Here is a 23,370-nt window from a genome sequence, read left to right as displayed (position 1 = left end):
AGTTGTCATAATCAACATCATTATTCTTTAGAAAAAAACGGCAATTACTGTTTTTAAGTTAAGTCTATGGGACCAGCTCCAATTACTATCACGTTTGATTGTGTCATGTCTCTGCTTAATTTGCTAAATATAGTTCTTGTTCCCGCAAAAGCTACTACAGCAGACATCGTTATCAAAAAGTACATTGAGGTATCACTATCATTGATGTAAGTTGTGTCATTGTGTGCCCGTCGCATGTCATCTTTCTCCTTCAAGTGATTTGTTATGTATTTGTTTTCCTGATGCATCGCATAACTATATATGTTACTATTAATCAAACATACACACTAAGTCTAAGATATTTTTTCTGCTCGTTAAATAACACCGGATTGTAATGCAAATAATTATCCATTTCAAAATAAATAAATTCCTTTTACGCTAAGAATTTCTTGTTTACTGAACCCTTATCGTGTGCATTTACTTCATGTTTTAGATAATCCTTAATTCCATTTTTAGAAATTCTGTATCAATAACATTAAAGAATGAACGTCTGGTTTGAACGTTTATTGCAGATTATGACACCCGTAATTATTGTCATCTTTGTCATTGTGAATCCTGAATATAGATTTTCACACAAACTACTGCGGGTATTTTATGAACATTTAGGTATTAAGGGGTCCCTGGAATGCCAAAGAAACCCTTTTAAGCTAATCGGGCATATTTAACGGGCATATTTAACCATTACATCTTAATGAACAATATCCATAAATACAACTTATTATAACATGATGATCAATGAATTATATACTGAACGGTTTCTCTGTTTTGCAAGCGTTGGATATTTACCCCCATCAGTGATAATTATGGTTTCATTATACAATTAATCGTATACGTCTTTACAATAAATACGCCTTTCAGTGTTTCTACATTGCTCATACTTTCTAAATAGTCATATAGACCATATATCAATATTTCAACAAATTGTCTCTAAGAGTATTAATTTTGCTCTTATGTATGGACATTGTAAGCATTTCGGTTTAAATGAAAATTAATAGAAGCAATGTATTACATCTCGGTCTTTTTGGCAATTTTTAAGTGCCATGTGGTGTATCAATTTTATTTTTCATACATCGAAAATTTCCAATTTAAAAGTATGGCGAAACAAGTCTGACATTTAAATTCAATGATCAAACTGTTTATATTTATTTTTTAAGTTTATTTATACGCAGGTCTAAATATTCAAAATATTATGTTGCCAAGGGGAAATTACATGATAAATTGAACAAAGATGTGAGCAAACAGTTTGCAGGTTCTGTGAAACAAAAGCAAGTTCGCAGTAGAAAATTAGTTAATGATCAACTAATTTTAGGTTATTAGGGTTTTAAAATTATTGAATTGTTCATATTTCTGGCTGAAAAGAATATTTACATACATTTAAACTAAAAAATCTGAACACATTAACTAATACAAATTAGCAAATACATTTAACAATTATTATAATAAAATCATCAATTTGTAATATTTAAGATAGCATGACATTGTTGTTTTTTGTTGTTTTTTCCAACAGCTTGAACTGCTACTGATGTTGAAATATTTATGTAATTTTTGCAGAGAAATAAAACAGAAAAGGAGGAATGTTCTAAAAATCAATTTGCTGCTCATGAAACAATATCTTGCATATCTCTTGTCTCAAACGAGTTTGTCAAACAATTAAAACTAACAAATTATTCCAATGATTAATAATTAACTATTGTCTTGATTTATTACTAGACAATGTTTCAAACTTCAAATAAAAACGCAAACATGTTACTTTTGCTTTGCAAAATTATTTTTCCCTAGTTATTTGGTGTTTAAAATCTGTCGTGAATGTTTAAAATCTGGCATAAATGTATTAGCACATGGTGATTTATTAAAACAATAATAAATAGTGTCATTTGTAAACCTTATTAATTATAAATGAATGTATCGGATGATTTATCGAAAAATACCCATGTACATATATATTAAAATACATAACACTTTAAAATGTTTATTTTATTTTATCAATTGAATCTATCGGCAGTGAAAAGTTAACCTGGAAAACTTTTCCAAATCATTTAATTGTATTAAGGAACTTATTGTCCCTTAAGTTCCACTTAGAGCCAAAACATTGACACATTGACATTGGCGCACTATAAAATTTTTAATAATCAGTATGCATTTAAAAGTATTTGTTTTTAAGAAACCTTTATTGAAATTCGATTGGCTGTCAGTGCTCTATTTATAAATAGTTGGGAAAACAATGTGCAAAAATTATTTTATGTTTCTTTATACTTGTTATATGAACTAAGCCAATGCTGTATCCCCACCCTAACAAAAAAACACCGCTTTTTACAAATCTAATGACCTCGATACTTAGGCCTATCATACAATATGTTGTTAATCAAATTGAATTGATCGATTTTCCTGATTTGTTAAAGGAAGGAATAATTGAATTAGTTATTTGTCACACCAGTATAACGTTTTACAAAATACAAAATGAAAACGATTTACGCCGGCTTCAACACATTATTGGTCTTATCTCGACGGTCGGTCATCCTAACTGGATTTCCCGGATAACTAACTAATTTAAAGAAATTACAAGAAGTAAATGATAGAAATCATATAAACTTCACGGAATTCTTAAATGAATGATTGCGGACAAAATGCCTTGTTACAAAGTTTTCTTTAATGCTATAAATACGCAGGTGTACATCAACGGAGAAGACAATATGCAGTAATGGATAGAATTATAACAGGCAAGTATGCGGCGTTGTTGTGTATTTTTGTTGGTTTGTCGCAGTACGCCTTGTTAAAAAAGGGGGGAAAGGTTTGCCCTGGTAATGTCATTATCAAACCATTAATTCAAATGACATGCACTCATGTGTATAGCATTAAAAATCAAATAGCTAAACTCACACAAGAAAAGCGTTTATGTACCTTTGTCGTCCATTTACATCAGCAGAAGCCGTCTGATTTTCACCCGGATTTAAAAGTACCTTATGTTGTTTCAAGAAAATAGTTAAGAAATAAAGTAAGTCGTTATCTCGTTCCAGCTTTGAAAGTGTATGAATGATGATTGAATCTTTTGACAATGAATGTGAAACTAACTTTGTTTTTGCAATAATGCGTTTTAATCGATGTATCCCTACATACTGTCGAATATGTTTAGTTTGAACATTTATGAATACACTACCTTGTATTGCAGAAATAGTTGCGTGCATATAGACAATTCGTGAGAAACGGATCAGTAAAATATGTTTTAACTATTTAAAGAGTATAATTTACAGAAAATTATCAATTATTCACATCTGTCTTCTGACATGTGTTTGGTAATATTACAAAGTCAATATGTAGCTAAACAACTCTATGATTGCATAAAAAGCTTTTGTAAATTTACAAATTATTGGTTGAAAAAATCAGTGTTACGTACAACTTCAAAACATAATATAATCATAATAATAACTATTATATTACAAGAAATGATATAGAATCAAATATCACTTTTGTATCTATTAAAGAATGCAACAGTATATATTAATCTGGTCTCATATTGTATCAGGGTATATTTTTTTATTTATTCATGACATGCATTGATACAGATTGGAGGTACTATGTCACTGCTTGGTGTTATTTGACAGGGTAACTTGTAGCAATATCATAATCTCCCTTCCCACTTCCCACATAATATTCTTATATAGACGTTTTAAAAAGGACAAACGAAGGTAGCAATGCTATTATAACAAGCCTGTACATTGTTGTTGCTTTTGTCTATTGAACGATTTAAACGAGAGTGTGCGCCGTGATGTCGCTTGACAAATGACGTCAATATGTTAATTGTCTCATCATCGAACGTGGAACGCTGTTACTAGCGATAAGTCGATAACAAGCGTATAAAATTATGTTTGTACGACAGTAACAATAGAAACAATAAACTGCATGGAAATCAGCTATCATATGTGTGATATATTTATCTCTATGTATGCAAATATAATGTTGACACGTATATTTCAAATGCTTTTAGTATAGTGTAGGAATATTTTCTTTAACACCTTAATAAGATTTATCATATTTACTACATTAAAGAATTTGATGCCTTATGCAGAATCTCCTTTCTGAAGAGTATTCATTTTCAGTGATGATACAGAGTTTGCATGGGATTTGAGTTCAAGACATACTTGGACCCAACATGCTTTTTGTTTTGACTTTTTATCTTTTTGTCTAGTCCGATCATTTTGAAAAGACATATTGAGCCAAATTTATGTGCATTTTTGTGGTAAAGGAGTGAAAAGGGATAGTTTTATAGCTTAAAATATTTATATTTCCAAATCGAGATGGATGGCAATACTCCCTTATTTTTTTTGCACAATAATGTTCAGAATTGTTTCTAGATAATTATTATTTAAATGTATAGGGATGCATGATAGGTTTTCTAATTAAACCGATCCTCTTTCTGTTTCTGCCACACCTCACATATACCTGGTTCAATTAATAACAACAAAATTGTGTTCTTTTCTTTGTTTTTTCCCTTTCATTTCAAAACTATCGTTGTTGTTTTGTTACCACTTCTAAAATATATAAAGATGCAATAAGTAAAACTTTTTAACTGATTCATAAAATAACTTAAATCGTCAGTATTTTTTTCAAACAAAATGATAAACTTTTGCTATTGTGTCAAGAATATGGACATATTGAATAATGTCAAGTTTTAAATTACTTTTAAAATATAGTCAGTACCTTTTACATCTTATACCTTGAAAGAAATATAAAAGATATTATGAAACCAAAGTCACAAACATTATTTTACCTTATTTCTAAAGTATATATAATCTTCCAGCTCTGACAACCGAACAACTTGTACACGTGTTTCTATTTATATATTCACTATACATTTTCCATCACAAAAATGTATTCCTCTGCAGAATTATTGCAGATATTCTGTTTATGAGAACATGATTGTTTAATGAACATCTTTTGGCGACGGAAAACAATAAAATGTGATGTCTGTAGATAATACAGTATTATTACATACATCCTTGATATACTTCGTTCTTCATAAACCTTTGCGTCTATTAAATATGCATTTGTATGATTAAGTTTAATTAAAAGCTATTGGTATTGCAGCATAATAATTATTCGGAAAGGATTCATAATTCTCTTGCCACGTTATAACAAACACCCTCGGCTTGAAGTGCTGATAATGATCTATTTTAATAGCTAGAATTACAGTTATTTAAGTGCCTGTTATTTTTGTCACGGTCTGTGCCTATTTAGAGAAATATCATACAAAATGGTGTTTCAATTTCAAATAAAGAAGTACAAAACATAAAACATGTGTTAATCAAAGCTGATAAAGTCAATTTAAGGTCTTTAACCTTCTGAATTAGTACAAGTTTCCAAAAAGAGATTACCAATACGTTTTTCAAAGAACCTACTGTCAATAAAGATTACGTTTATATAACTGTAAAAAAAATAATTATCCCAGCGTGAATGTGCTTAATTATTATGAAACAATATAGAAAGTCCATCTATTAGATCACAATAAAAACACCTTACAACTAGCAAAAGTAGAACACACCTTTGTCATTCTAATGCAGCCTAGCACTGATCTTTATAATAAAGTTATAAAATATTTCCTAATTACATAAATGTCATTATTTATTACAAATAACAGTCTAAGATAGTTATTAGATAATGGAAATATAATAGAAAAGCATAGTGTTACATGCACAAAAAGTATCAATAAACATTATGTTCTTTCTCTCATAACTTACTCTTATTCTAAGTAAACGAATAATTACTTATAATCTTACAAGGTTTATTGAAATGACTCAAGGACCAAACAGCTTTTCAAAGCATTTTTATGTTTTTGTTTTGTACATGTTTTTGTTTTGCAAACCCTTCCATTCAAAATGTTACTGTGTTCAAGTTACACCACTATAGCATTTCTATAATAATTCCATTCAACCATTCATTAGATATTACATCTTAATTAAATGTCTTTAAGTACTTTGAGGATTTAATGATTATTTGATAATATAATAGTACAACTTTTAATGATTTATTTAAAAAAATAAGGTTCGTTCATGATACAATATACGCACATGATGAGCATCACAGTCATGTATTTTTATCTCTACATGGTTCAGAAACTATTATCAAATCTTTTCATTGAAAGGACGACTTTACACTTAAGAAGTAGACTAAAACATATTTGTGTAACTGTATACATTGTATATGTATTCAAAATTCGAAAATTTAAAAGCTTTATTGTTTTTGAAATAATTGTTTATGACAGCAATTTACCAGACTCATAAAAAATATATTTGTATATCGTCTTTTTTAAAATTTTCTTGCATAAGATTATTTTATGGTCACACCTATATTGTACCCAGGTGTATCTTAAAACTCCTAAAACTCCTGTAATTTGCAAAACAATTATTTATATTATTGTTAAAACAATTAATATGATCCTTCTTAATGTGAAAACTATTCTATAGCATATTTAAAGAGCTTGTTAAATAAGTGATCATAAAATCTTCGTTTCGTATAACAATCTTTATTATATGTGTCACAGTTCCTATTTACTTCATTTGTTCAAAATATCAAATATTATAAACTGTATTAATTGAAAGAAAAAAGAAGTAAAAAGATGTAAACAACAATGTGTGTTTGTCTAATTCTAATGTCCATTTTTAATTTTTGGCCGCTAGTTTCAGTTACAAACATGGTTAAGAAGTTATATAGCTAACCGCGGATGCCACAAATTTCAAGGAACATAAGGGTTCAAAAAGGATAACCCTTAACAGTGCCTTACTATTTTCATCTTAGAGATCCTCAAACTTACAGAATGAACTTAGTATTAGAACACAAACAGTTAAGTCTCGTATTGTAAAAGTTTTTTACATAACAAAAAGCCATTTTATTTAAACAGTTTAAACAACTGCATAACATGTTTTATCAATCAGCAACACAACACATTTACCACAATTTCAAAAATGAATTAAATCATCACAGTAAACATTTAAAGAGTGCAACAAATATTGGCCAATGGTAAATTATATAAGAAAGTACACTTCAATTAACTACACAAAGACAAGATAGTTCGGATTGAAATTTTGAAAAACAATTGAATCAGTCCCTGAAATTCCGTTCTTAATTAAAACAAATATAATCTTAGCACATTTTTGGTAAATTAAATCATGTCCCTCCTCATACATATAAGGAAAGCCATACGAATGGTAAGTCTGATCACATGTATATTTAGAACGTTTTCATCAATGTAAAAAACATTAAAATGTCACGTAAACAAATGTTGTTTTAGTCCAAAAGTTAAAAATTCCCTGCTTAGTCCTTCCGAATGTTCAATTTTTGAAACAAGAGATTTTACAATGGAATGTTCTGTGTCAGCTATAACGATGCTTTGTATAAACTGTGGAAGCGATGCCAAACCTTTAAGGCCCATGTTGATGTCCAAACCTGTAAAATGAAGATAAGTAATAACGTTAAATCTAGCAGCTGTGATTATCTATAAAATCTGACAATATTTTAAAAGTCATAGGGCGACTTTCAAGGTTTACTGGTGGAGTTTCTCATAGGCCCATCAATGAATTATTTCAGGCATCATATAGAACCACCACCATTCCGCAAGTTGGCTGAACAGCTTTATTGCGTTGACTTATTCAGATCCCCAAAAGGATTTGACTTGAACCATCAGCAGTGAGGGGCATGTGATTTGAAGTCAATCACATTAACCACTCGGCCACAGGCGCATCTTTGGCTATTCTATTATGTAAAGCTTTCAGTTTTACGGCATAACATGCCTGAATTAATTTTTTTCAGATAAAATAAAGCATATCAAAAGTCTTTCAAGATGTTGTTATTTTGATAAATTAAATTTCACCGTTAAACATATATAAAAAGAACGCTCATACAGAAATGTTATCATACACTATTTTAGACTAAAAATTTGACTATATCAGCATATTTGCAATATCAGCAGTATTTTTATTGTTTGTTTTTATTTTTAAAATTATAACTTATCACCTGTATTAAAGTTATATGATCTTGCCGCCTCTCCTTCAGTAATAATGAATAAATCACAGTCTGTTATATAGGCAGCAGTTTCAAGTTTCTGTGATAACTTGATCTCGTACAATCTCGGACTGAACTTCATGTTGTTAAGGCAATACGAGTCACTGATACTTGTTTCTTTTGACCGCTTGTATGTGTTATAACATTTTAGAAATATATTCCTCATCATCTGCAATGACATCACACTAATTTCAAAAGTAAGAAATAATTGGACAATTATGTATTTTGTTAAGTACATATTAAATAAAACAATTTAAAAAAGAAGAACTATATTTAAATGAAAAATAAATTATTTAATGTACATTTTATTACAACTTTACCCGGTGCTGAAACATACTTATTTTTATGAAATTGTTTAGATTTGTAGTATTTGTTAAAACGTTTGTCAAATTCAATGGTTCATTCTTTTAGACTTTGAAAATGTGTTACTTTCTTAGAATTATTGGTTTTAAATATTTGAAAATATGTATAACATATAAACATATAAAAATAATCAAATCAAAATCAAATCAAACAGAAACTTTTTCATCAAAATTTAATTTAATCATATAAATGAATGTCAAACAAAAAATAAGGAAAGTTGTTAAAGTTACCGATTTATCTAATACAGATTTCAACGTTCTTACAACACTCGTGTCACATCTATTTACTGCTAAGGCCATATGTCTGCACTGTGAATTACCGTAAAGCTTTAATGTAAATTTTGTTCGTTCATTACATTCATATGCAGACGTCCCGTATGCAGAAAGATCAAAAGACAGATTGTGCACACGTTTTTCGGGTATTGGCACTGAGGTCTGATTTCTTCGGTCAATAGCGGCAGCAGCTGCGAAAATTCCAGTCGAATACGTGACGGTTTCATCACTAAGTCCTAAAATTTTAGATGCTATCCCTGTAGAACCATCACAACAAATTACCAACTTACGACCGGACATATTGTCTACAATATATCTTGTGTCTTTAGTAAACTGAAAAATGGACACAACCACATAGAAATTCTTGAGAACATTGATAAGGAATGTTCTCAAGAATTTAAATCTGAGGACATTTCAGCTCTAAACTTTGATCCAATGACTGTTCTTAAAATCGTATATGAGAAATAACAAATAAGCTACTTATTAATTCATGACGATGAAATCTTGAATTCGTGAAGTTGAAATCGTAATTTCACAAAGTTGAAATCGTGAATTCACAAAGTTGAAATAGTAAAGTTAAAATCATGAATTAATGAACAGAAATCGTGAATTCGTGAAGTTAAAATCGTAAATTCATGAAGTTGAAATCTTGAATTCGTGAAGTTGAAATCGAGAATCCATGAAGCCGTATGTTGAAAACGTGAATTCAAGAAATTCAAATTGTGAATTGACGAAGATGAAATCGTGAATTCATTAACTATTAACTTACAGTTGAAAAGTCTCTATCTGTTTTTCGTAGGTTTCACAAAACTTATTACTTATGCCAGCAAGTATGAACGGAGGGTCAAACATTTTTTTTTGAAACAAAAGTTTGAAGTAAGTCGCAAAGAAACATTGACATGATTGTATTAAATGATAAAAGATCCTAAACCACAAAGTGAACAAGCAAAGTAAAACGAGGTAATTGACATCATATGTTAAATGTCTGTACGAAATTTGATATTGGTCACGCGTGGCAACATTATTATATACGTTGGTAAGACATCAACTTGGTGAATTTGTTGACATAAACTGAAACATATTATTTCGTTTTTACTTTTTAGAAACACTAAAGTGGTAGGTAAAGGGAAAGACACAAAATGTCACATCTTCAAAATACTAAGATAACACGCGTAACAAACTTCACAGGCACTGTCTATATACTTTGAAACAATTGTCATTACCTTTGTTCCGAAGTTGATTTCAACGTCTGTTTTAAATAGTGGCAAAACGTGTAGAACGAATTCCAGATAAATTCCAACTCGTGTATAGAAACAACCATCGTGCCATAGTCCTTCCAAATTGTCGAAATCAACACCATAACTCCTTAACATAGACACTTGTGATGATTGCACAGCAATTTGATATGATTGCCTTTCTATGTTTAGCCTGCTTTGTTCTTCATATACAACAAGTTTTCGCACCCGGTTACAGTGGAGGGAAATCAGTGCAGAGGTCAAACCTATAGGTCCGGCCCCAACGACAATGATTGTTAATTTTGCATAATTCCTTCTTATTGTACATACGATATGTTTGGTCTTATAAAAAATTGCAATGAGAGATACAGTTATTACAAAGTATGTTGTAAAATGCGTTGATTGAACTCGTAAAATCCGTGCAATTTCATCTGAATCACATGTATTTGCAATCCGTTCGAACGTTGTATCATTGTTCCTGAGTTGCATAACTGAATGCTGGAAAAGAAAATATATGTAACATTGTTAATCAATGTAACAACATTTTTCAGTTGTAAATATGCTATTTGATTACGTCTTAAAGTTTGTGCAAAATATAATTTACTCACTGTTTTTTGTAGTTTAATGTTATGTACAATAAGTGTATGCTTAATAAGATAATTAGATATTAGCACCCAAGTTAAGTTAAAACAGTTTTTAATTGTAATAGAACTAATGTGAATGTTTATGTTAACATTTCTGTCCATATGAATAATCAAAATGTTCAGTGATCATATGAATAAAAAATAAATAACTTTAAGATAAAACACTTTCTAAAATAAAGATTTCAATTTATGATACTGTGCGTTTGTAACGTCGCTTTTCATTGGATAAATGTTACATCTATATAAACACGCTGTTGTCATGTCATAAAGTAATTTCATTTGATTTCCAATTAAGGGAGTTCGTTAAAAATATTCCTGACTGGCCGTATATAAACGGCTGTTTGCAATTTAAAATCCGCCTACCTTTAAAAGAATCGTTATAACTAATACTATATAATACATTTAAACATAGTACACCTAAAATGATATTATGATTATTAAGACATAAATTAACATTGCGTTTTATATGCGTTGAAAAATACTTTTCCACATCTATTTCAAATTTGTAAAAGAATACATGTATTAGTTAACTACGTGAAAAAACAAAACATACTTTAAACCAACCACTCGCCAAATATATAATTATAAATAAATAGTAAATAATCTAGACATATCAGCAAGGTGATATAGCTAATTGTACAAAGACTGTTTCTATCTAGTTATTACATTCTTACTTTCGTAACACCACGTACATATTTTATATTTTTATGTGGAATGATAAATCATTCTATTTGTTAAAAGACATGGACTTACTTGCAGTTTTAAGTTTACATTTTTAAAGTTTAGAAATAACTACATGCATGATTGTCACGTAACTACGAAAGTCGTCCTCATCATCATTTTTAGATTATAATTCAAATTTATTTTGTAGTATCATTCTATTGAAATATTATCCATATCACATTTACATATTCAGAATTATAAATTTTAACTAGTTAATCTCTGTTCACTATTAAATTTATATAATTCCATTCATTGCGAACAGTGCACTATATATGATCGCGTGTTGACGATAGCATCTTTAACTTTACTCGACAGCATGAAGTATTGGTTGTAGACATCAAACATTTGCCAAACATGTTTTCCAATACAATATTACATTCCAAGGCAGTATTATTGCAGCATAGCACTTAATGAAAATGGTAAAATGATGAGGTGTAAATGAAAAACTTATGCGAATGCATGCCTATAATACATATACATTTTTTATTATTATTAGCAACGTAATAGCAAATGCGCGCAGATACAAGCTCTTTTTAATTTACCTATATCTTAAATTGCATGTCTGTAATATAATATAAAGTTTGTAAGTTTTATATATTTTCATCATGACGGTATCATGTAAATACTTTACATATATGACATCACAAATATACGTATCGACTGTATGCATCAATGCAAAACAAACCTTATTACAAGTAAATAATAAAAGATACAAGATGCCTTTTGATAAGGTATCATACAGTAATCATTTATAAATACCGTGATTTTCCTTAAAAAATAAAACATTTCATTCCAATAGAGTAGGTGCTACCAAATAAACAAGAGTATTTATATGAAGTTCACTTGATAGAATATGTTCAATTAAATACTAGTAATAAAACATTACAAACAATGCTACTTGGTAGAGGTTTGTCATAATCTTTTGAGTATTCACAAAGAGAGATTCATTCGTAATAGAACTTAATTTCCAATGTATGTACTAAGTATATATTTCCATCATTCCTTTATGATAATAATACATTATAATAATTATGAGTATGATAGTCAAATGAAGCTGTGATCACTGTATATTCCTGAGAGAACTATTTTCAATTCCATATACTATCGTTGTCGGAAAGAATTAGTTGCTAACTAATAATATAACAATGCACAGTTTCCAATACACGAATCTAACATGTCTGTACACCTTCATTAACATGTCCATATTGTGCAAATGAAAAAAAAAATGTCCTGCTAATGAAAGTCTATAAACAACTAAGAAATATTGATTCCGAATGATGTTTTGATTTTAGTTGACAAGTATTTGAATTAATGTTTTCCGACAAGAAAAGGCATCAAAACCAATGTGGTAAATTTAAGAACAAGAAAATGCATCAAAATCATCACTTGTGGTAAATTTAAGAAACATGTTTTCTGGTATATACTTGTAATGGAAAAGGTTGGTCATATATTGCAGGAAACCGATGTTTTAAAATTTACATATTCCCTATGCATGTTTGTATAATACTGCTATTTTTGTAACGTCACTTTTCATTGGATAATCGTAACGTTTAAAGTATTAGTTATAAAATATGTTTGCCAGGCTATATGGCCGAATATAAAATGCTGTTGCTGTTGCTGTTGCTAGACGAGGTTTTAAAGAACCGTTTATATACGGCCATATAACCTGACAGGAATATTTATATCGAATTTATTACACAGCAAACTTTCTTTTTTTAAGACAAATTTGAGATTTCTTAGAAAATTGACAGCAGCCGTGTATATAAAACTATACAAACGTTATGATTATAAAATGAAAAGTGACGTAACAAACGTGCAGTATTATAAATGTTTTTTTTTTTTTTATTATACATGTACTCACATTTGTATCGTCACTTTTTATTGGATAATCGTGACGTTAATATAGTTTTATATACACGGCTGATGTCGATTTATGAAGAAATATCGCTTTATTCCTTTGCCTTCTACCTCTAAAAATGATGCTTGCTGTATAATAAACATTTCTGACAGTTATATATTTCTGGCAGGTTATATAACCGTATAGAAACGGATGTTTGTTGTAATAAAATTTACATATTTCTTATGTTTGTTTAAACACTAAATGATTAAGAGATGCAATATATTGTCATACTTGAATCTAGATGAAAGCAGTTTATTTATAGATAAAATGATAATAAAATATTAAAAATGATATAAACCGGTAAAATTATACCTGCTTTTCTTGTCCTATAAACGTTTCCCATATTTCCTTCTATATATATAACGAAAACACCTGACTTAATTTTATTGAGTGAAGTAAAACGATACAGGATTTTGGCATTATTTATCATAAAGTACTTTTATTCATTTTATTGAGATGACAATATACATTATTCGTCCGGTTACATCATTCATGAATAGCAGTATCAATACAACGCTTAATGACAATCCCCATTTAGACATAATTATGTATCAATAACATCACAAAAGGGAAATAGTGTTAGATAGAGCCACTCTCTGTTAATAGATTCTATATCACCACCGTGCATATCCAGTAACGCAGGAATATGTTGTACGAAATAAAGAAGCAGTTATGCAAACATAATGCCAATTGAAAGTTATGCACTTCTATGGCAAACATTTTATACCGCTAATCAATGTACAAGGAATGAATAAGCGATTACCCCTGCCATGACATTACTATATACATTAGATAAAATACAATTTTTCCTAGCATAATCATTTGTTAAAATGACGACGTAAGGAGTGGATATAAATACGAACAATAACGTCTTACAACCTTTCGTGTAAGGTAGACAGACATTTAGTATACTTTGACATTTGCCAAATACTAGTGTACAGGGATGCGATGTTATTGTTTATGAGATAATCACTGTTACTTTGGTGCATCATAATAATGCTTAAGGAATCCGGCGTTAACTCGCTAAAATGGTCTCTGTCATATCCATCTGCTGATTTCGGTGTAATATGACAAGAGTTTCTAATGTCTCAGGTTAACTGGATATCAAACCAATAAAATAAAGTTATAATACATTGTTAAGTACAATACTGATTTTTATTTAACGAGTACACAGATGTCAAACCTATATTGGATATACTCGCCGAGTCTGATATAAGTTTTACAGCTGTGTCCAACAGAATCATTATTGTTCTCAACCATATTTTATGACCTCTTTATCATATGTATACCGCCATCTATTGAAACTTCGACAAACCTTTGTTACTTCAATTTTAATAAGGATTTGATATGGATTTGGAACGCAAAACAAAATGAAAATGAGGCTAGACAGGAGGCTTTAAAGGGATGTGATATGGATTTTATATGGAATTTTAGGACTCTTGAAATGAAAACAAGGTTAAATTGGTAAGACTGCATCCATAAATGATTTCTTTTGGAACATCATGGGGAAAACGCTGAAAGCGCATTGGTTATATTTTATAAGTTGTGAAATGATGTAATATATATGATTTTGTATAATTAAATATCGACATAATACAAGGTTAGCCTTGAATATAAGGAATACCGTTACGGCCATCGTGGTTATACTTTACAATACAAAGGAGGACAATGCGACAGTGCGATAGTGCGATGGCAACAATACGATAGTGCGATGACGGCAATGCGATAGTTCGATGGCGACTGTGCGATAACGACAGCGCGATAATGCGATGGCGACAATACGACAGTGCTACAATACTATGACGTTGTCGCCATTTTGTGTCCACGGTTGTTTTTGTTTTGTTTGCGCCACGTAGATCACCAAAATACGCACCTGCAAACTGTATAACACAGTGATAATACCACAAATATCAGAAAATGATAATATAAGAATTATATATATGTTACACAACACAATCCAAGTATATGGATGGCTTAAATAATATAATATGCAAGTCATCTCTCTAAATAAAGTAACAAAACAGTAAACTGTAAAACGCTCAAATTGTGAACATCATGCTATATCACATTACTTATAAGTTACTATATTTCCAACCATGTTTTTACATATTGTATATTATTAGATGACAGTTTTGTCTTTTAATCTTTAAAGTATCTGAAGATGACATAACAATACTGCTGTGATATGTGATACTCTGTACTACTGATTAATTTACAATAAAACCTTGAGTAGCATGCTCAATAACACAATACAATAGATATTTTGATATTTTAGCGAGAAATAGTTACATATAAGTATAAGTATAAGCGACATATAGGTCATCAAAGGAAGGTAGGGATATTCCTGCATCATCGGTGAAAAGAGCAACGGAAATTGCGAGCTCGTTACGGAAAAAAACGACTTTCTAAATCACGTTTTTTATTCATATAAGGACATCTTAAAACATTTTTATTGTGTTTATTGTAATGTACGTATCGAAATCTATTGAAAACAGGATAACGTAATTATTCTTGGGAGGAGACCTTAAACATCAAGTAACAAAGTATTGTTTATTTCTTACACGAACGTTGGAATAAGATTTTTATTCAATCCTATTCAGTGAAACAAATTAAACGAAAGATGTAGATAAAATCTCAAATACAATCTAATAATCATATCTAGAACATTAATTATTTTTGTCTCTACAACAAAATTATATAATGTTATATCAGACAAAATATGTCTATTTATGTTATATAACTACTGACTCCCTTTGGTGAAATAGACATATATCAAGATTTTTTGACAAATAATGTCGTTTTATTTTGTTATTTGTTATAATTATGTTCCTTCTACGACTAATTTAAATGATACCTATAATTCATTGATGTCTAGAATCGAGACATATTGAATTTCATGTAAATTAGTGTTGACTAGCTTGAAAAAACAAGAACAAATAAGTTAACCATTATTAACAAATGCAGTGATGTATCTTATTTAAAGCTAAAAAGATGGTCTCAAGTATATTTAATAAATAATAATAATAATACTAAAATCTTTATTCATAGAAGGTAACATACAGAGTTTGCACAGTAAAAGTATACTTATTATCAGTATGGCCTTCTGATTTAAAAATAACAAAAAAATGTATATCTATACAAAATTTAAAATCTTTTTTGTATAAACAAAAAAATATTTATTTATTCTTGAATGTAAAGGTTATATATTATAATTCATTCATCCGACTGACACTCATATTAATTATAGTAATTATAGATAAAATTTTTTATGATTTAAAAGAAAATAATGAAAAAAAGATGATATCACCATTCACAACAATCAAAATATAAAGTGGTCAATTTTCATCATGTATCTAACTATAAACTTAGAAAATAAACTTTACAGTTGTTTTTGAAAGATTGTAAAGTCGAACATTGTTTGATAGTAATAGATAATTTATTCCAAATACTGAAATAAGAAAAAGAATCCTTTAAATAATTTGTATGAGGTTTACTTTTCAGAACAAACGATATACAAAATTTTTATATTATCAGAAAAGAAACATTTATTTATAGGTACATGTAAAATAAATCAACAGGAAGCTCATCAGAATTATAAAACGTATACGTACACACATTTTTCTCACCATGTGACGCAAGCATGCACTCCAAAATTACGAAACCAACAGGTAAAAGTAGTATGCATTTGATAATAGTAGCAATCTTGCAAAATGTCAGTGTAGCATGTAATAATATGTGGTTAGTACAAATTGAAATGCATTAGACGAGTACACTGCTATTTAACCCATATTTGACTGGACGAACGTCGGGTTCAATATATGTTTTGCAGCTGGTTACGAATCCAATAAAACCAGTATTGTATTCAACAATGCAAATGACTTGTTTTGTGTCACATCACAAATTTTTGGTAGTTTCGGAAGGATATGGATTTAGTATGTATTTTGGAATCATTTATTGCATTCATTACACAAAGCTAGGTTCACGTGCAAAGTTAAGGTCTAAGTGTTAATGGAAAATATGGGATTCATACCCTACTGAAAGCCCTCACTGTTTACATTAAATTAGGATCAAATGTTAAACAAGTCAGTAATTTGTTAAATCTACATACTCAATAATCATTTTATCCGTATTTGAAATATTTTGATATATCCGCTTTTGTTGATATTACCTCTAGCAAATTCATTTGATTACATTTTTTTCAAGTTAGTTTAGACCAAGCAATGCGCACACATACAACAACAACAACAAAAAACTCTTCTAAACAGAGAGGAAGTTTCTATTTTGTGGAGACATTTTCATTAATAATAAGTTTTACATTTCAATTTCCGGGTCTGCAAAGTAGCAAAGTAGCTCTTTAACAACTGAGAATTTGCACAAGTAATTTCCTGTCGTTGTGAAACACATTAGCATGTTTCCAAAAAAAACTCAAAAATAACCATTGCAGGCCAGTTTCCAGGTTTATATCGGCCAATATCTTCTTCTTTTTTTTAAGATACTTCTTCTTGCTACATTTAATGCAAGTCATTTTGTCTAACGAGAGATAAACTTTCAATTAATAACACATTTTAAAGTAAACCAAGTGAACGTTTGTATATGATCAGAAATATCAAATTACTAGCAAGCGATTATATCACATATCTTGTGTTCTTCCTAATATCCTTTAAGCGGCCTTCAGCTTAATTTCATCAAACAATAACATATATAGAAGTTAACCGTTTAAAACATTGCAACATATTTACACAATAAATACAATATGAATATGCGGTGCACCTAAGAATATCCGTTCCCCTAGGAAACTATTCATGGGCGTTAAGTCGTTACCGCGTGCAAGTACCATCAAGCTGGATATTTCAATCCGAAGTCCCTTACGTTACTATGGTGGCTGATTTGGAACGTTTTTATGCGTCGTGTTGTCGCTAGCGACATCATGACAAAGTGCAAAACGGCGCGTTGTCGGACTTTCGTCTTGTCGTCATGCCGCTAACGATGCACGCCAAACGGCGCGTTGTCGTGCGGCGTGTTGTCGCATTTTCGCTCGGCTTAAATCGAAGGATTGGCTGATAAGCTAAGCGACAGGGCGACAACGCGCCGCATGACAACGCGTCGTTTGGCGTGCTTCGCTAGAGACAGGTTGACAAGGCGACTGTGAAACAACGCGCCGGTTGCGCGTTTCGCTAGCGACAATACATGTACGACAAGACGTAAAACGATAACGATATAGGTTTTGTTGTCGCTATCGACAACGCAACGCGATAAGTCTACCAATTAAGCCACCATACGTTACAGATTATACCATTATGTATACGTAAACCAGAACGAAATGACGCTAATCATGTGAAAAGAGCGTATAATTGCTAATTATATTTACCAAGACGATTTATATAGAAACATTTTCCATTATGATATATGTAAAAATAAAAAAAAAAAATAAAAAAAAAACAAAAAAAAAAAACAAAAAAAAAAAAACTCAACTTTGAATGTACATGTAGTTTCTGCATCAATAGTGACAGCTGGCAGAGTTAAAAATATTTTTAAATTCGAAGTTTGATTAAAATAGTTATCAAAATCCTATTTGCCAGAGAAAAAAAAAACATTTTAAAGGGTGTCACTCACCTTATTGTTGAGTTATATACCCTTAAATTGTATTTTCTTATTTATTTTAAGGACAGATAATGAAGAAAGCACGGTTACTCCATTTTTTCTGCATTTCATGTAGTTTACTTCCCTTTGAGTGGTTGTGAAATGGGAAATGAGTCAGTCGTTTATATGATTTTTCTTTTTTTAATTTTGTCAATATGAAAAATGGCCTATATTACAATATTTTCAGTCTCTGTACATTGGATGAAAAGAGCACATATGCTTGACGAAATTCAATGAATTTTTTGTACTTTAACAAAATGTTACATAAAATGAAAAAGAAAATATATAGATAAAAATAAAGTTTGTAGGATCGATGTATAAGTTATCGGCCCATTAAATGACCTATCATGCATCATTCATGCAAAGTTAAAATAAACTATACGAGTATGTAGTTTTAAGTTTGCTTTATCACACACCCGTGCCGATTTTGCGACTCCGTAAAAATGGTATTGCACGGCCGTGCATATATTTTGACGTGACGTCATTAGCGTTATACAAACATAGTGTAAGGACGCGCTAAATGTTAGCGTTATACCTTAGGCGCGTCAATGAAAAATGACTCTTATTTCATTTTAAACGGTCTTTTTGGGGTATGTGATAAATAGAATATTAAATTCGTGTAAGTTCAATACTGAATTTATTGCACTCGTTGAATAAAATAATATTATGCTCGCCAAAGGCTCGCACAATATGATTTTATTCAACTCGTGCAATAAATTCGGTATTGAACTTACACTCATTCAATATCCTATATGTAACCCTAGCATATTTTTTTTGTTAAAAAACGCTTTAATTCTAACGATAAAAAAGAGTTAAAATATAAGAAATAAATATATAGCAAAAAATAACGAAATGAACACCAACACAATGCTTAAAATATTATTTATTATGCGGAATAGGAACGTTGGAACAGTATTTATAGATACCATAAACTAACTGTACCGTGACAGTGTTTATCTGTACCGTTAAGGTTGTACATTTTATAATCTTTGTGTCTCGCAAATGTTAACTTCCGGGTATTATTTTTATTTCATATGACAGTTAAAAACACTCAGCAATGGCTGAAGGGGGACATACGAGTGATTCTGTATCAGGACTACAAGATTGTAAAGATACGTGTTCTATTTGTTTGGAGTTAATTCGGGAACCTCGATTCCTTCCCTGTGAACACAGGTTTTGTGCTTCGTGTTTGATCGGATACATAGATAAATGTTTCACATCAGGGAATTCGGACGTTATTCCATGTCCACTTTGTAGAGCTGAAATACACGTATCAAATTATACTAAGGCAAAGTCAAGTGAGGTAGATGATATATCGAAATTAGATCTACTTTCGTTTTCCAATGTAACTAGTGAAAACGAAAGTAGGCGTGTTATTGATGACATATGTCAGCCTTGTAAACGGGGTAACGAAAATGTAAAAGCAACCCATTTTTGTTCAGAATGTAGCGAATGTATTTGTAGCGTCTGTGTCACACACCATTCGAGAAATAAGTGGACCTGCAACCACACGGTGACGACTATCAATGTTGAAGGTAAACCGAAACAAGACGATGTGGGGTGTGATTTTCCAACCAGATGTGAACTACATCACAAGAAACAATTCAAGTATATCTGCATTTATCATAATATACTATGCTGCAGTAAATGTGTAATAGAAGGTGGTCATAGGGCATGCAGTGACGTCAAATCATTAACAGAATTTGGAAAAAGTGACGAGTATGAGAAATTGTTGCAAAAGGTGAAGAATTTCACTTGTAGAGTTATTAAAGATTGTGAAATATTAAAACAGGAGCAACTCAAATGTAAATCTAATATGGCTGACATAAGAACATGTGTAATAAAATCGACCGATGAGCTAGAGAAAGAAATGATGAAAGTTTTATCAAAAGGATTTAATATGCAGCGAGCGCCTATTTTAGAAACAATAAATGTATTCAACGAGAAAGCATCAACAGCTGTCCAACAATTTGATGAAATCGAGACAAGAACACGTTACAATGCTATGTGTTTGAATCAAGTTGAAAAAAGAAATAATGTAAGCATTAATATGGCTGTGATATGTGAAATACAAAGGCGCATTGACTCTGAAGAAAAAATAGTTAAAGATATAACTACAACCTTGGTCAACAGCCCTCCGAATATTAAAATTGATTTAGAACCAGTTACCACGCAGTTAAGTGAAACATTACATGATGTTTGTCTTCGACTGAGTTCTGAAAAATGTACCCTTGTATGTCCTTGGAGACTACGAAGACCTATTATCAGGAAAAGGATTCATAAGAAGGAAACAATAAATGACATGGTCTTTCTTCATAATGGAAACGTGGTTATTGCCGACAAAAGTACTTCCCTGGTTATGCTTGAATCAAGTCTAATTAACATCACAAAAGTTGAAATACCATCACAAGCGACTAGTGTAGCAGAATATTACCATAATAACGTTGTAGTGTCTTTACCCGCAACAAAAAGTTTGGCTTTTGTTAAATTTAGTGGAAACGGTGATAATGTTGAAATAATGGAGATTGAAAAAGTTGTGACCTGTCTCGCTTCTTGTGATGTAAATGACAACCGGATGGTTTTTGTATATGACCAAGAGAATCATGAAATAAGTCACCAAGTCGTGCAGTCATCTTTAAGTAAAGAGTTTAAAACGTTTGCATTCAATTTGCCTCATGTTTACAAAATGTGTGTCGATGACAAAGCCCTCATGGTGTATGTTTCGCAGCCGAAATTGAACAGATTACTTGGTATAGACTTCGAAGGAACGCGGAAGTTTGCGTTCACGCACCAACAGCTTCATGTACCTTTCGGAATGCATCTAGCCCAGACAAACAAGTTGTATGTGTGTTGCTATGGAACACAACAGATAAATGAATTATCTTTATCTACAAGAAGATTTATATGTGTTGCTGGCAGTTCCGAAGGCATTAAAGGTCCTATTATTTTGACCATCGACAAATCGTTAACAAGATGTTTGGTGTATGACTGTGATAAGTCGAAAGAACTCAAGTTATACGATTTGTAAACAGGTGATACACAACTAAAGCTTAATAGGACAACATTTAACTCATTAAGGCATGCATAATAAAAAACACACGTCTCTCAGTTGCTTATAAGCAACCCGAAAACTTAAATACCTTTCGAGGCGGCGCTATCCAGTATCACTTCTCGGGCCATTCATCATTGATTGCGGACAGAGGAGAGAACTACACATGATGTGCATTACGTTTTCTGAAGTTTATATAGATTACTCGCCCATTAGGAATATTGTTTAAAATTATAGACTGGGTAAAATTCATTTGTTCGAAATAAGACTATGTGACGTCACATTAGGCTATACAAGTACGTGGGGTATAATGAACTAAGATACATGTATTTTGCAGTCTTACTTTTCATTTAGGAGTTTCATTTGTTAAGGAGCAATAACCATATTTTGTTTTGGTCAAAATCTAGCTTATATTTTAGCTGAGATTGTTTAGCAATGATTTGACTGTGAATTCAGTAAGCTTGATTTAAAAACTATAATATATTTGTACATAATTATAACCAAACACAATAATGATCACCACTTGTAACAGAGATAATTAATAGATATTAAGATATGATAACCTTAACATGTACATAATTTCATTGTCGAAACTGATACAGTATTAATTTTTAATCTCTATCATTCAAGTAGGTAACTACACTTGTTCGGTTCTACCGTATATTGTATAATTATTATGACCTAATAGAACGCTCATTAAGATATTCGATCCAATTTCGATCATGTCAGTGTAATTTCATGAATTAATTTTGAATATACAACTAATGTTTTGAAAATTCGCAACAGCTTAAACAGAGCGAAAATGGTATGTGAACGTGTCCCATTTGACAGTTTGCGTAAATGAAGTTCTCAGAAGGCAAGTGCCAAATATGGCAGAGGTTGTCTGTTGGTTCAAACCTCACTCTTGGTAGTTTTTGTTAACTTTGTAACAGTTGCTTTTTGTGTGTTTTTGCTGTTGTTGTTGTTTTGTTGTTTTGTTTAGGTTTTTTTTACCTCGCTTTCGATATTGAAGTATATTGTAATAGAATTGTTTGTTAACATTTTTGTCTGTTTGGGCTATTATGAGTAAAAGAAACATGCTTTTATCTGTTAAAGTAAACAATGATTAAACAGATACAAAATATAATCTTAAATTAACATTGTATATTATCTATTTATTTTTTTTAATTGCATAAAAATGATAATAATTATAACAATAAACTTTAAGTGACTTTTTGTTGTTTTTTGTGAGATTTATTTTCTAGTTTACTAAATTCAGGTTCAGAACACTAAGACAGAAAATGTATACAAGTTAGCTTTCTTAAAAAGTAGCATGCGAGATGTTAAAGGAGCTGCAAAATTTCGGTGCACCTTTCACTTGGTCATATAGAAGTGCTTTGTGATCTTGCAGTTATAACACGTTAATGTTTACTGTTATAATTTTTTAAAACATGAAATAGCAAAACGCTAGTCA

General features: G+C 30.6%; 2 protein-coding genes across 3 annotated transcripts; one reads left to right on the top strand and one right to left on the bottom strand.

Moving 5' to 3' along the window:
* Positions 1-4,816: 4,816 nt before the first annotated feature.
* On the bottom strand, positions 4,817-11,747 carry LOC132741930 (uncharacterized). Of its 2 annotated transcripts, none has more exons than XM_060730199.1 (5): positions 11,272-11,747; positions 9,950-10,459; positions 8,685-9,059; positions 8,044-8,260; positions 4,817-7,476 (listed from the first exon to the last, which is right to left on the bottom strand). In XM_060730199.1, exons 2-5 carry the CDS (start codon positions 10,448-10,450, stop codon positions 7,298-7,300), a joined length of 1,272 nt encoding a protein of 423 aa, XP_060586182.1. In that variant the 5' UTR covers positions 10,451-10,459; positions 11,272-11,747; the 3' UTR covers positions 4,817-7,297. The 2 variants fall into 2 exon arrangements, with proteins under 2 accessions (XP_060586182.1, XP_060586181.1); XM_060730198.1 differs by having other exon boundaries at positions 11,359-11,747.
* An 8,083-nt stretch (positions 11,748-19,830) lies between these two features.
* Positions 19,831-23,128, top strand: LOC132741929 (uncharacterized). The gene has a single exon (XM_060730197.1). The coding sequence runs from the start codon at positions 19,926-19,928 to the stop codon at positions 21,894-21,896; it is 1,971 nt and encodes a 656-aa protein (XP_060586180.1). The 5' UTR covers positions 19,831-19,925; the 3' UTR covers positions 21,897-23,128.
* Positions 23,129-23,370: the final 242 nt, after the last annotated feature.

This window comes from Ruditapes philippinarum, unplaced genomic scaffold (assembly GCF_026571515.1).
Source record: "Ruditapes philippinarum isolate M1 unplaced genomic scaffold, ASM2657151v2 ctg408_1_1_1_1, whole genome shotgun sequence".
Classification (NCBI taxonomy): Eukaryota; Metazoa; Mollusca; class Bivalvia; order Venerida; family Veneridae; genus Ruditapes; species Ruditapes philippinarum.
Note: the sequence above shows the minus strand (reverse complement) of the source record. Positions and strands in the feature narration are given on the sequence as shown.